Here is a 15499-nt window from a genome sequence, read left to right on the forward strand (position 1 = left end):
CGTGTCTGTGTAGTATTCTGTTGTCCACACAACAGAATGTAACAGTGTTTTTTCATTCATGTAGACATTTGGGTTGTTTCTAGCTTTGGGCTATTACAAATAGAGCTACTATAAACATGCTTTTTGTGTGAACCTATGATTTTATTTTTCTTGGGCAAATATCTAGGAAATTAATTCCTAGGTCCTATGGTGACGTGAGGGCTTCTCCGATGGCTCAGATGGTAAAGAATCTGCCTTCAGTGCAGGAGAACGGGGCTTGATCCCTGGGTTGGGGAGATCCCCTGAAGGAGGTCATGGCAACCCACTCCAGGATTCTTGCCTGGAGAATCCCACGGACAGAGGGGTTCAGCAGGCTACAGTCCACGGGGTCACAGAGTCAAACACGACTAAGCGACTAACACTTTCACTTTTCTTTTCATGGTGTCATGGGGCTTCCCTGGAGGCTCAGTTCGATCCCTGGGTTGGGAAGCTCCTCTGGAAGAGGAAATGGCAACTCCCTCCAGTATCCTTCCCATGGACAGAGGAGCCTGGTGGGCTACGGTCCACGGAGTTGGAAAGAATCAGACATGACTGAAGTGAATTAGCATGCACACATTATTTTTTAAAACTGCCAATCTATTTTTCAAGTGTTTTGCACTCTCCATAGTAGGGTATAAGAGCTCCATTTACTCCAGTTCCTTGTCAACAGTTGGTATGGCTTATCTTTTTACTTTAATAATTCTATTTGGTGGGTTTGTATTTCACTTACTTATTGTATATTCATGTCTTTTTCTTTTTTTGCTAGCTGCTTGGCTTGTGAGATCTTACTTCCTGATCAGGGATTGAACCTATGCCCCCTACAGAGGAAGCTTGGCACGCTAACCACTGGACCGCCAGGCAAGTCCCTCACATGTCTTCTTTTGTGAGATTTCTGTTCAAAATTTTTGCCCAGTTAAAAAATTTAGTTATTTGTATCCTTATTCTAATACATATCTTGGGCTGTGAGTGAACTGAGTGAAGTCGCTTAGCTGTGTCCAACTCTGCGACCCCGTGGACTGTAGCCCACCAGGCTTCTCTGTCCATGGGGTTCTCCAGGTAAGAATGCTGGAGTGGGTTGCCATTTCCTTCTGCAGGGGATCTTCCTAACCCAGGAATCGAACCCACGTCTCCCGCATTGCAAGCAGACGCTTTAACCTCTGAGCCACTGAGGTGGTACAAATATTTTGTTGCTGTTTGTGGTTTGACCTTTTGTTTTCTTAATAGTCTTCCTAGAAAAGTTTTAAATTGTGATGAAGTCCAATTTATCAATTTTTTATGATTTATGTTTTTTTTCTACCTAAGGAACTCTTGTCTACCTAAGGTGACAAAGATTTTTCTCCTGTCGTTTTCTTCTAGAAGTACTAAAGCTTCATGTTCAGGTCTATTATCCATTTGAGCACTTGAGTTAACTTCTATGTAGAGTGTAAGGTAAATATTCTGCTTTTTCCATGCAGAGATCTAGTTTTTCAAGCACCATTTTTTTTTTTTTTCCAGAAGACTTTCCATTTCCCAATAACTGCCTTGACACTTTCTTTGGAAATGTTTATAGATGTGGGAAAAGAGTATATTCAAGGTATATTCAAATAGTTTATCTGTAACTCTCAGTAGGATAGCAGAATGAAAGTGGGCCAAGCATTAAAGATAATTTATGTGGTTATGAATATATTTTCATCAAATATAGTTTTCTTTTAAATATTTCTTGATGTCTATTCAAGACTGCATTGAGCAATTCGCTTTGATTCTAAAATGACATGAATAGTACATTCACATTATGACAGCAGATACCATCCCACCTACCATTTAAATATTCAGGCTTTTTGGTGAAGAGAAGCCTTTTTCCAGACATTTGGGTTTGGTAATGCTCACAAATTCCAGAATTTTCTTCAAATGCAATACATCCCGAAGTGACACAAAATGAACAAATAGCTCTCAATTTTACTCAAAAATCCAGATCTATAGTATTAATAAACTCACCATAATTTAACTTTCTATGTTAGGAGTGCCAAAATAAGCTAACATTTAACTGTGTGACAAAGAAAGAAATGGAAAAAGAAAACCCAAGGCCTATGAAAACAGACATCCAAAATTTTAATGATTTAAAAATAGCCTCTATATACAGTACGGGAAAGAGATTAATACAGATTGAACATTTTGGTTTTGAAAACATGAAATGTCACCTCTTAGCATAGAACAAGTCATCTCCTAAGAAATACACGATACAATGAAATCTACAAGGACACTTTTTCAAACTCATTGCTGATTTTCAGCAACCCCCTTCCTCCACACACATTTGGTTATCCTACAGCAATCTGACTTCTTTTGGCAGAATAGAACGTTGAGAACTACAACACTGATTCTGAAAAGAACCTCCTGGATAAGTTTCACTGATTTTTTTTTCTTTAATCCCACTTAGATCATATATCTTTCTTTCCTAAATCCTCTCCTGTTCCAATAATTTGGTTGTCTAAAGTAAGCAAGCTTAATTAAGTCAAGGCATATTTTGCAAATCAAACATTTTCCAATTGACTGGAATGGGATCATTAAATGAAAACTGGACTGATAAACCATAAATAACTTGCTTCTTGACTTGGTGATATGTGAATACATTTACCCATTGGGTTGGAACGGTTTCATCTGCCCCATGATGAATCCGACGGCTTGTGATGTGTTTGTGCTATGCCAACCCCAGCATGTATCAGAGGACAGACTGTGGAATGGATGCTGTGCTGAGCTGGGGGACAGTGAATGAGCTGTTCATGGGGTCACTGGGCAGACAGAGCTGTAAAGCCTAGATGGGCTCCTGACAACTGCTCTGAGCGCTGGGTCTGCGTGTGCACGTTTTAGGGAGGGTACAGGATCAGGCCACGACTTCTCTTAAGAGTAAGATGTAGCCTGGAGGCTCTAACCTTTAGGTGATTGAGGAACTGGCCAGCTTCCCTCAGGTACCAGGGATAGGAGCACCGAAGAGGATGATGACAGTCAGAAAGGCCTCCACTTACAACTCAGGTGGAACCGTCCTTCTTTTGTGGATGATCATTGTCCAATGTGTTTTTAGGAATTCCTGCTGCAAACAATATGCTTTTTTGCAAATCTGAAAATGTCCTTTGGAAAATCTCATGGCCAGATTATTCATAAATGCCGATGATCAAAAAGCCCTGGGGATGGACTTCCTGGGTGGCCCAGTGGTTAAAGACTCTGAACTCCCCATGCAGGGGGCATGGGTTCCAACCCTGGTCTGGAAACGAAGATCCCACATGCCACCTGGTGGGGCCATAAAAGAAAGTCTTTGGGGAACACACGGTCCTCTTTTATTGGGACAGCGTCCTCTCTGTGTTGAAACAACCCAGCGCTAATCAGGAAGCGGCCTCAAAACACACGTGTCTCTCCTCTGGCACCTAATGTGTCAGAGTTTGGGTTAAGATATATCAAGACTTTCTGAAACTTTCTAAGAGGCTTTTTTTTTTTTAACCAGAAGTGAGGCATCTTGCAATAACATGTCCGAGACGGCCAATTCTGGAAGGGCTTTCAAAAAGGAAAACAAGGTATTAACCCGCCTCCTTATGGAAGGTGAACACTTGCAAATACACTGTACTCTCAGACTTGAGAGTGACAGGCTCGAACAATCACGAGTATATGTAGAGCAATATTACAACCAGCTGGTAGGTTTTTCTAAAAAGAAAATGCAGCATTGGGAGGTGCGTCCTAAGGTGCTTCTTATCTCATGGTTCTTAATGGAATGTATCAGACAAACATCTGCAAACAAATGTGAACACATAGTCACACACACATGGATAAGATTCTGTACAATTTGTGTCTCAGATGCTTATATGTGTACATAAGAACAACATGGGTGGCGGGGGGGAGCCACACACCACCCCCCCGCCCGGAGTTCCCTGAATTTCTGAATGCCATCTAACCCATGAAATGTGAAAGTCTTTCACTTTTATACAAAAATATCTACAAAAATAGACAAGATTTACAAAAACCAGAGAGTGTTTTCCAGTTTTCCTCAGTAACCCAAGGCACTGCCCCCTTTCCTGCGTCTTCCGCTCAAAACGTGGCCATCTCTAGCAGAGAGCGCTTGAAGAGCTGTGCATTCCTGGACAGGTCGGTCACCTGGTGGACCATCTCCTGCAGGGCGGGGGTACTGGGGTAGTGGAGCGCGGCCGTCTTGGTAGCCAAAACTATAGTCTTGAGCTGCTCACACAGCTGGTTGCTGGAGTTCATCACTTTGTTGCGAACATCCTGGGCGGCCACCTGCCGGGTCAGCGTGTCTCCGATGAACACCAGTTTGTGGGCACTGAGGATGACAAACTTGCTGTGGGCCACGAAGATCCTCGGGGGCTGCGCCGAGCTGAGGCAGCTGAAGAGTGCGTCGATGGCATTGAGCAGGGAGATGTAATGGGTCTCGCACTGGTCATAGTAGAAGCAGAGGAGCTGCCGGTCCTGCGCGCTCACGCCGCTGCTGGTGGTTGGGAGGCTCTGGGACGGCTTCCACTTGGAGATGTCGTTCTCCACGGGCTTTGTGATTTCTTGTTCCAGCAGCTGGAACTGACTCAGCTGCAGGGGAGAAAAAAAGCCCGACTTAGTTAAGGACAAGGCGGTGTGTGCCGAAGTGGAAACTAACCAGGGCTTGTAGCTGTAAGGCAGGGATGTTTACGTCAGGTGGTTTTTTAGATGCCAGGCCTTGTCAGGTTGCCTGGCTTTCCTGAGTTGTAAAATGCAGAGGTTGAGAAAGAGGATGCTTAAGGAATCCTCCAGCTCTGACTTCTGCAACTGGACACGATTGGTGTCTTCTGTCCTCAGAAGGGAAGGTAGGGTAGGGTTTCAACCCAGCTCCCTTGGACAGAAAAGAGATCAAACCAGTCAATCCTGAAGGAAATCAACCCTGACTATTCATTGGAAAGACTGATGCTGAAGCGGAAGCTCCAATACTTTGGTCATCTGATGGGAAGAGCCAAGTCAATGGAAAAGACCCTGATGCTGGGAAAGATTGAAGACAGGAGGAGAGCGGGGCAACAGATGATGAGATGGTTGCAGTCAAATGCCCTACCACTGAGCTACACACCCTGATGAGATGGTTGGATGGCCTCACCGACTCAATGGACATGAGTTTGAGCAAACTCCGGGAGATAGTGAATGATAAGGAAGCCTGGTGTGCTGCAGTCCTTGGAATTGCAGAGTCAGACACGAATGAGCAACTGAACAACAGTTACCTACGTCTTCACGAAGGTTAAGTGAGTTAACATTTGCAAAGTGCTTAGAATAATGTTTGGTATTATGTAGGCTCTAGGTAAATGTTTATTGAGTGGTGGCTAGGAAAAGCAAACATAGGGATCTCTTTGTCAAGTCAGCCACTGATGTTGGTTGCTCCTTCTAGAGGAAAGCCTCGACTTTGTCCCTTTCAGACACTTACATAAAAGATAATCCATGACCCTTTTTTATTTCTCCTACTCTTTCTGTCCAGATTTATAAATGTCATTATCCAGCAACACAGGGATGACTAATGCATATAAATAAGGCTTACCAGGTGACTCAGTGGTAAAGAATCTGCCTGCCAATGCAGGAGACTTGAGTTCGATCCCTGGGTCAGGAAAATTTGCTGGAGAAGGAAATGGCAACCCGTTCCAGTATTCTTGCCTGGAGAATCCCATGGACAGAGGAGCCTGATGGGCTACAGTCCATGGCGTCACAAAGAGTAGGACACGACTAAACAAGAAAACAGCAAATGCATACAAATACACGTGCACTGTGGAAGAGATCTTCTCTAAAGGATCTGAACACTGATTGGGCTCATAACACCTAGACCCTCAACACTGTCTAAAGGAAGGGACCTCACAGCAGGTCAGACTCAGTGTTAACTTTCTCCCTTCTCTCATTGCTCCTAGATGGTGTATTATTTAAAATGCAATGATAATAATTTCCAGCTATTGCACCAAGTGTCAGGAGAGACTCTCTTTGGCATGCAAAGACTATCCATCACTGGAGTTTAGGAGTCAGTCAATCTCCTGCCCTCAAATAGGGTTGAGTCTGAGCATGGCTAACCTCACCCAGCTTCTCCCCTGAGAAACACACAGTGAGCTTTCCTTTTCCTTAGACTCTGGTTTCTTCTTAGGAATTACTATGATTCCAACAAGTCCCCTAAAGCCCTGCAGTCTTAACTTGGCCAAACGCCAAAGCAAATATAAACAGCGTGATGCTTCAGCATAGTTAGCTTATGCTTTTCCAAGTATGTTCATAAACATATCATCTCATTAGATGGAGGGGAGAGGGATTTTCTCACTTTATAGAGAAATAATTGATGTTTGGGGAGATTAAGTGACTTGCCTAAGGTCACATAGTTGGTTGGTGAGGAAGCACAGATTGGAACTCTGGTTTCCTGAGTTCTGTGTGCTATTTCATGTCTCTGGACACCATTTCAGTTCATCTTAAAAGGCCTAGAAATCCTCGATCCATTTCTTGTTTTTTTTTTATGCCCTTACATTAGCAATACCCATTATTACTTGCCGCACTCATGCCCAACTTTTGAATCAAAGTGCCTTGCCCGAAGCCCTTAGTAAATGGACTTGGATATATTTTGAAAACATTGAATCCTGCCCTTCAACCCTTAGACTGGACCAAGGATAGCCAAGCCATGGGCTTGAGTGGGAGAGACAGAGGGAAAGAGGGGAGAAGGAGACGGACAGATGGATATGGCTCAGACTTTCTTTTGGCGGGGATTTTATAAACCACAGAAGGAGTTATTAGCTTAGGAAGCCGAGATGAAAACCTATCTACAGAAAAGACTTTGAGTGGCCCTTTATGGGTTCTGTAAAAGTTCCAGGGAAGCCAAATGAGTACAGAAGCAGAGGAAACTGCCAGCAAACAGAGGCAAAGGAAGTCAATTGAGAGAGAAGCAAAGGAAGTACAGAAAGGAGAGGGAATGGACAGTCCTAGTTCTTTCAGATGTGGCTCTACCTTCATTTTCTGTTCTTGAGTTCTCCCACTAGGGCTTTACTATAAAACCCATTTGCTTGGGCCAGTTTGAGTGGGTCTTGCTCCTTGAGACCAACTGCCTTAACCCAAGCAGTCCTAATGTGTTAGACGTACAGGCTTGGCCTGGAAAGCTGCTATTTGAACAGAGTGCAGGTAAACCCAGCTGGATTACCAAGGCCATAAAACCTTCTTTTTGTTCTTATACCCTATTTTTGCTAAAGTGTACTGGAAGGATCAAAATCACAATCTTTTGAAGCCGTACCTTTCTGATTAAATGGGAAGTCTTTTCAACACTGAATAGTTTTTGTTCCGATTGAACGTACCTGATGATGTTCCAGCTGCATCTTATTCTGTTTGATGATATTTTCTTTTTCCAAGAGCTCCTTCTGTTGCCTCTCGAACTCCTCCTTCCCCTATTATTTTTCAACGTAAACAAAACATTACATCACCACTATGATTCACTTATGCTAACAGCTTCATTGACAAACATACATATTCTCTGCTCCTTTCCACTGCTTTGGAAACTTCCTGCACGACCGGTTAGGGTCTCATCTGGACTTCCAGAGTCACTGTGTAGATCAGAAGTGAAAACGAAGATCCATTTCCATATGGGGCGCCATGCTCTCCGCTCCATTTACCATTTTTGTAGGACTATTTATGACCCCAACTCCCCCCAACCTCCTTAAGCAGTACTTTTTCTCAGGGTTCTTTCCTAATAGATTATTTGCAAACCCATAAACCTCCTGCTCAGTTGCTTCAGTCGTGTCTGACCCTATGTGACCCAATGGACTGTAGCCCACCAGGCTCCTCTGTCCATGAGATTCTCAAGACATGAATACTGGAGTGGGTTGCCATGCCCTCCTCCATGGGCTCTTCCCAACCCAGGGATCAAACCTGCACCTCTTATGTCTCCTGCATTGGCAGGCGGGTTCTTTACCACTAGTGCCACCTGGAAAGTCCCAAAGTGAAAGTGTCAGTTGCTCAGTTGACCCCACGGATTTTACCCTGCCAGGCTCCTCTGTCCATGGAATTCTCCAGGCAAGAATATGGGAGTGGGTGGCCATTCCCTTCTTCAGGGAATCTTCCCCACCCAGGGGTAGAACCCAGGTCTCTAGCATTGCAGGCAGATTCTTTACCTTCTCAGCCACCAGGGAAGCCCCTGCAGGTCTAAATGTGGGCCACATTACATTTCTAGTCTCTTCAAATTATGTGCAGCTCTACACCAAATTAGTATTTTCCAAAATGCAGAGTGGGTCAACCAGCTGGGTGAATGGCATTTGTTGTTATTGTTTGTTTGTATCTTTTGGCCCAGCCACACGGCATGTGGGGTCTTAATTCCCTGACCAGAGACCGGAGCTGTGCCCGCTGCACTGGAAGTGCCAAGACTTAACTCCGGGACTGCCAGGGGAGTTCCTGGAGAGGTGTTTAATGCCTCCATCTACTCTCGCCCCACACTGCTCTTCAGCACAAGGTGTGACTCTGCTCTCCCCTCCCCCTGCTGCACACAATGGAGCGATGTTCAGTAGTCCTTGGGACAATCCATGGCTGTCAGTCAAATGAAAAGAATAGCGGAATGAGATAGTAAGCCAAATTCTAAATAACGGATCTTGTAGAATGTTTTAATTCCCTGAAGGGAAAGGGCAAGCTGTCATGATCCTGGGTCAATCTGGTAGAACTGTCACTTGTAGGAGGCAGATTGTGATGGCCTGACTTCCCATAAGCAGGTTAACTTCTAGATCAATTGGTAAATGCCCAGTGGTCTTCAAAGTAAGTCTACGGTGGGGTTAAGTTTCTCTGTGAGTAATTACATACACACACACACACACACACACACACACAGATTACAGAGCTGAAGGGAACTTAGAAAATTTTCTAATGCAGAGGTTTTTGAATCTTTTTTTCTAAAACAGTGAAGCACCCCACTCCTCCTCCTCTTTTTTTCTTCAAATTAAATAACCTGTAGAACCATACAGTGAAATGTGAATATAAGTGGAGCTGGCCTGACTATTCAAGGGCCCAATGCTCTACTTGGGGCTTCCCTGGTGGCTCAGCGGTAAAGAATCTGCCTTCCATGCTGGAGCCATGGAAAACTTGGGTTCAACCTCTGGGTTGGGAAGATCCTCTGGAGGAGGGCATGGCAACCCATTCCAGTATTCTTGCCTGGAGAATCCCATGGACAGAGGCAGCTGGCGGGTGACGGTCCATGGGGTCACAGAGAGTTGGACACAACTGAAGCGACTTAGCACTATCCTACTTGGGTCGGAGGTGGCTGGTCTCTTCTTGCTTGCCTGAGGCATATCAATCAGATCTAATTCAACTCTGGGCTTCATTCATTTGGCAAATGAGGAAGTCAGGTGAGTTTACATAAGTTGGTGACACAGTCAGTGTCCTGGAAGTCTAGAGGCCTCTGGATCCTCAGACCAGTGTTCTTCCTACTGGATACCACCACCTCCAGACTGTGAACCACTAACTGTGTTCCTGAGCCTTTAATTGTGGTCTCCACTTCAATGGTCTAGTCTACATCTTACAGGTGTGAGCCCCAGGCCCCTGCATGTGAATATCGGTGCCTTAGGAGTCTGGAGTCTTTACCTGCAGGTGGACATAGTCATAGTCATCCATCCAGCTCCTTTCAGAGCCATTGCTGCTGCTACAGTCGGGGGGCTGCTCCTTGCCCAGGCTGGGGGGCAGTGGCTTGTTGAGGGCGGGGGCCTTGTGGTCCCCGGCAGGCAGCAGCTGCCCCGGGGAGCCGGCGGGCGGGTACTCAGTGGAATTCGTGACGCTCTCCGGCCCGCCCTTCCCGGGGCTGGGTCTGAAGAGGGCCTCGGTGTTGGTGCTGATGGTTGTGGTGAGCTGCTTGGCGTCGTCCGGCACGGTCTTGGCCACCATCACGAAGCGGTCCAGGCTGTCCCACTTGTTGTGGGGCTTGTGGACGGCCAGCACGTTCAGGGACCAGCCGCACTCACTCAGCTCGTGGCTGGTCTGGCCCAGGATCTGGTGGGAGTCCTCCAGCCTCTGGAGCTCGCGCTTCACCTTGTGGTGGAGGACAAGCTCGGGGAGGCAGGCGGCGTTCGCCGAGGCGCCCTGCGCGAAGTGCAGGTAGTCCCTGAGGGCCAGCTCCACCCTGTCCACGGCGGCGCGGACCCCGTTGACATGCCGCTCCATGTAGCCATAGCTCCGCCAGTCAGTGGTGACCAGCGCCATCAGGCTGGAGACGGCCCCATCCAGGGCTTGCTGCAGCCGGAGCAGCCGCTCGAGGGCTGCGTCAGGGTCCAGGAAGAGCCTTCTGTCCTGCGCCGGGGAGGTGGACAGCGAGGACTCCTTGGAGGTGGTGGAGGACGTAGACATGGTGCTCCGCGTGCTGCCCGTGCTGGAGAAGGACAGCCGGTTGATGCCGTCCACCACATCCGCGGGGCCCTTGGCTTCCGGTGGCTGGTGCAGTGGCACGTCGTACACCCCGTCCCTCTCTTCCGGGCTGGCCTTCTCGCCAGTCTCTGCTGGCGCTTCCAGAAACTGGACGCCCCGGGGGATGTCGTAGGCATCGTTGTTCTGGGAGGCCACGGGTGGGCCCGGCTGGGGGGCCGGTTGGGTCAGGGATGCGCCGTGTCTCCGTGGGGCCAGCTCAGCAGCTCCGGGGGCGTCGCCGTTGTACTTAGGGTGCAGGTCCTTCCCCAGGGGCTTGGCGCCTGTCGGGGGGATGTCGTAGACACCCTCGGGCCTGCCCGCTTGTCTCATCGAAGGCGGGAAGTCGTACTCTTTCTCCCGGAGCCCGGCCTCGTCTCTGTAGCCGGAGGGTGGAGTGGAGTATCCCTGGGAAGCAAGCGGACAAGGACGCTGTTATCTGCTGTGCTGGTCTAAGCGGCAGTGCAGAAACCGCGCGGTGCGTCCCCACGAGGGCCAGCGGTCCTCCCGGGTGCCCCCCCCCGCCCCCTGCCCCTCTGCTCCAGGCACTAGGTGTCTCCCGAGGCTGCACAGGGCTCTCGTCCCCACCCTCTGTGGAGGGCGCCCTCCCCTGGACACCCCGCTGCCCTGTGTGGACCCTCCTGCCTCAGCTGCTCTCAGGGTTCCTGGCCCACGTGTCAGGAGACCCGAGGTCTCCTCCCGGACCTGCCAGTGGGGGTGATGCTCAATCAGCTGCTGAAAGGGTCTGAGATGCAGTTCCCTCTTATGTGGAATCGGGATAACTGTACTTCCTGTGCCGGCGTAGCCCACAGTGACTCCAAAGCTGTATGCGTGTACACAGCCTGAGTCATCTGTGACGTCCTGTATAGACACGAGCCATGTGACATATAGGCTTTCCTGCTCACTCAGTCGGTGAAGAATCTGCCTGCGGTGCTGCCTGGGTTCGATCCCTGGGTCTGGAAGATCCCTTGGAGGAGGGCATGGCAACCCACCCACGCCAGTATTCCTGCCTGGAGAATCCCATGGACAGAGGAGCCTGGCGGCCTACAGTCCATGGGACTGAAAAGAGTCAGACACGACTTGGCTACACCACCACCATAGGACATATTTGAGTTGCTTGCCAAACAGAATTGATTGCTTTTCCTTCCTACTGGCTCGCCTTATTGACTGCCCCATTTTCTTACGGGGAAGGGGGTTAAATATGGAATCCCTACAGTCATCTTTGTTGTCTCTTCTTACGCCCTGGCTCCCCTTCCCTCCCTGTTCTTGCACACAAAGACAAGTTTTTTCCTCTTTGGATTATCTCAGTGTGTGCACGCTTATACACACACGTGCGCGTGCGCGCTTTTGGCAGCTTCTGCAGTAGCTCACTTACCCCTTTGCTAGGAGGGATGTCATAGACCCCTTGAGGCTTTATCTCTCCCACAGGGACAGAAAACACAGGGCCCTTCACAGAGGACGGCGGGATGTCGTACACCTGGGGAGAAACACCTGAGTTAGCCAGCGTGGAAATACTTGTCATTTTTATGTTTTTTTTTTTTTTTTTAATTTACACATCTATTTTCGGCCGTGCTGTCTTTCTTGCTGCGTGGCTTTTCTCCAGTGATGGCGCGAGGAGGCTGCTCTTTAGTTGCCATGCGGGGGCTTCGAGTTTTGGGGGCTTTTCCTATTGCAGAGCCCCGGCTCTAGAGCATAGGCTTGGTTGTGGCTCACAGGCTGAGTTGCTCCGTGGCACATGGGATCTTCTGGGACCAGGGATCGAACCCATGTCTCCTGCACTGGCAGGCGGTTTCTTTACGACTGAGCCACCAAGAAAAGTACTACTTGTTATTTTGTTATGTACTAACCTTTTAATGATGGATATGTTTACCAGGTTATGTATTCCCTTGCTCTTTGGCTGAATTCTATGTAATAAAAATTGATGGAATTTTTCAATTTTGGATTCTTTGACTTAGATTGAGTATAAAAATGATCTTAGGTGAAAAAAAAATCTGCCCTGTGTGCACTTTATTATTTTTTAAATTAATTTAATGGTTTATGGCTGCACCACACAGCATGAGGGGATCTTGGTTTCCTGAGCAGGGATCCAACCTGTGCCCCCTAACCTTTGGATCTCCAGGGAATCCCCAACACTGTCTGTATTTTAAAGTGTAGTTTAAACTTTACGCTCCCTGAGAAAATGGTAAGCAAGAAAAGCTTTGTGAGATCAAAGCCTGGGATTCCTTAATAAAGCAAATCCAGAAAACAAGTAATCCTGGCCCCTGGATAGACAACCTAAATAAAGCTTAACATGAAATGTGCAGATTTTGTGAACTTTCCTTTCCTCTGGAGCCCAGAAAGAAAGCTGCCCCGAGGTCCCCCCCGCCGGGTTACGACCGTGTTCTTGGTACGCACCCCGTGAGCCGTCTGGAAAGGAGGGACATCGTAGACGTCCTTTTGATATCTGGTCGGGTACTCGTACACATAGCCATGGCTTGTCCTAACCGGCGTGATCACCTGTGGATGGCGAGACACGAGTAAACTTCCAAGCCAAGTCCTGAGGGCGTCGCAAAGCCTCGTAATCAGACGCTCCGCCCCCATCTCTCCCTGACTAGGGAGAAAAGGAAGAGGGAGGAGACCAAAGGAAGGAGACGAGGAGACACCAAGCCAGTCAACTTTCAAGTCCCTCTTGAATCCCAGGGAAGAACCAGGCCCTGAAATCTCTCTGCCTTCCTCATGCTAATAAAATCACCTCAAAGGTGGTCAGACCAAGTCCTGATTCCCAAAAGGTACTTGAAGGGAGTTTCCTTTCTCATTCGCTTCAGTTGTTGCCAACTCTGCGACCCCCTGGACTGTAGCTCACCAGACTCCTCTGTCCATGGGATTCTCCTGGCAAGAATACTAGAGTCGGTTTCCATTTCCTCCTCCAGGGGATTTTCCTGACCCAGGAATCGAACCTGCATCTCCTGCATTGCAAGAGGATTTTGCCCACTGAGCCACCTGAGAAGTCCCTTTGAAGGGAGAATTGTGTTTAAATTATGAAAGTCCCAGATCAACCCTCAGGAGCACAGCATAATGAAAAGAAAAGATAAAAAAAGGCGGGGCTCTGAAACCATTTGTAAAGTGAAGAATGTAAATACAGTTGAACCACTTAAAATTCCTCTCATACCTTCCCCAGGAAGCTTCTTCATCTGACGTGATTATGATTACAACTAAAATTCCATACGCCATGAATTCCATAGGTTTATGAAGCTAAAGCTTGCACAGCACTGTCCTGAGAAGCCTCCAGGAGCTTTCATGCTAAAGAATGAAATGCATGAAATATTGAGTCCTGGAGCTGACCAGGAAGAGAGTTCAGGTCTAATCGTTTTCCCATTTCCACCAGGGAAGCAAATGTCCAGACGGTGCCCACAACCAAGTGATGTCAGATGTCAGACACACTCATCGCAGCCCAGCATCTGGAACTAATGTCAATGAAACAAACCTCACCCGCCAGGCTCGTATTTTCATATCTACACGCCCCACTGTGTCCTAAGCATGGGTAGAGAAATGACTGGAACTTGAAAATATAATCCCCCCCCGAGCTTCTAAATGACCAGGGTCTTGTGTCTGCCTCACCCCTGTGGGGCGACATGCTAACAGCACCCAGCTCAGTATTGTCTGGGACATTTGTGAGAACAGACATCACAGATTAGGAAGAGCTGGTTGTTCCCTGAGAAACCATCGTCGTTTATCCTTTCTCTAATGTGAAAACTCTGGCGTCAGGCTGCCTGCGAAAGTATGCGAAAAATGCTCATATCCATCTTACCCTGAAATGGGTGGAACTCAGCCAAAAGTGCCAGTGCCCTTCTCCCTGGAGGCTCTAAATGCCTGGGTTCAATTTGCTCTTTAAATCCCTGGTGCTTGTAGCTGATTATGTCTTGCAATGAAGGTAAAAGAGATTAGCATGCAGCCACCAGCCCAGCCCATCTCTCCACTGCCTCGGTTTGAAAAAGGAGTCTCCTGCTTTAAGGTTTGTTGGCACAGAGCATACAGAACCGTTTCACAAAGTGGCTACTGTATCGTGCAGAGCAAGCCTTCCTTTTTAAAGCAGGATGCTGGTCCCTCAAGAAAGATACACTGTGTTCCCCATGCCCTTAGATGATTTTTTTTTTTTTTCTTCACTCACTATTGTCCAGGAGAGACATGAAGTACCTTCTCTTCCTCTGTCTCATCAGCTCCTCTATTTATAGCTCTCTGTTTTGGCTCTTTAATAGGACCTACTCACAACCCTGCTTTTGTTCAGTCTACAAGCTTCTAAGAGTGGATTCTATCCAAGGCTGCCAAGTTAGTAATAATGCTAATGGAAAATCAAGGCTGGTTATGCTGAAGGCCAGCCGAAGGGTTTCATCTTTAGTTTGAAAAATGGAGGGGGGGCTGGGAGACAGATGGGGTGGTGCTGGTATCTGAAAATAGCCCTTGGTACATGTAAACAGGAGGTGCCGTCTCAGGAAGGCGGGTCCCCTGCAAGGCTTTGCCTTGCCTGTGCGGATGGTCCCTGGCAGAGAGCATCCGAGCTCCCCAGTATCTAACGCCTCACTTCCTGACAAATGTCACTGAACTCCTGCATGCTCCCTCTTTTTCATTTAGAGGATGCCTGTGGTCATCTTTTTTTTTTTTTCTTCAACTTTGCATTCCAAACCAGTCATTTTCTTTGTTTATGCATTAAAAGAAACAGATGGTGAAAACCACAGGGGCGAAAAGCCAACAAAATACAGCCTCCCTCGACGTGACCATCCAATTCACATCGGTTCTCAAATGGCACGGAGAGGGGACCCGGGCGTGCATCTGGTCAGACGTGGGCGGAGCATAGCGTGAGGTCCCCTGTGCCGCCTGGGAGGACGAGGAGCTGGACGCCTTCCCCTTCTGGACTGTCTCCTCCTCACCCCACTGCTTGGGTCACTTTCATGCCAATTGCGTGTTCTCTCCTCAGAGCAAAGTGCTGACTGTTCTGTACCTTACAAAGTATCCAGTTTTGTGGTTTAAAAGGCCAGTTTCTTTCTGCTTGACAAAGCCCACAAAAACCTTTCTCTTCCAGGATCACTGAACCTCAACCTAGGAGGAACATCAAGGTCTGGCTCAGGGAAAC

General features: G+C 47.8%; 1 protein-coding gene across 2 annotated transcripts in view; it reads right to left on the reverse strand.

Moving 5' to 3' along the window:
- Window positions 1-2082: 2082 nt before the first annotated feature.
- NEDD9 (neural precursor cell expressed, developmentally down-regulated 9) overlaps window positions 2083-15499 on the reverse strand; it is a 121430-nt gene continuing 108013 nt past the window's right edge. For both annotated transcript variants that reach the window (XM_040249287.1, XM_040249286.1), the window contains exons 3-7: window positions 12787-12888; window positions 11768-11869; window positions 9583-10800; window positions 7317-7406; window positions 2083-4578 (exon numbers count right to left, since the gene is read on the reverse strand). In XM_040249287.1, coding sequence (XP_040105221.1) covers window positions 4069-4578; window positions 7317-7406; window positions 9583-10800; window positions 11768-11869; window positions 12787-12888 — 2022 coding nt within the window. In that variant the 3' untranslated portion in view covers window positions 2083-4068. The remainder of the gene's footprint in view (window positions 4579-7316; window positions 7407-9582; window positions 10801-11767; window positions 11870-12786; window positions 12889-15499) is intronic.

Source organism: Oryx dammah, unplaced genomic scaffold, assembly GCF_014754425.2.
Source record: "Oryx dammah isolate SB20612 unplaced genomic scaffold, SCBI_Odam_1.1 HiC_scaffold_11, whole genome shotgun sequence".
Classification (NCBI taxonomy): Eukaryota; Metazoa; Chordata; class Mammalia; order Artiodactyla; family Bovidae; genus Oryx; species Oryx dammah.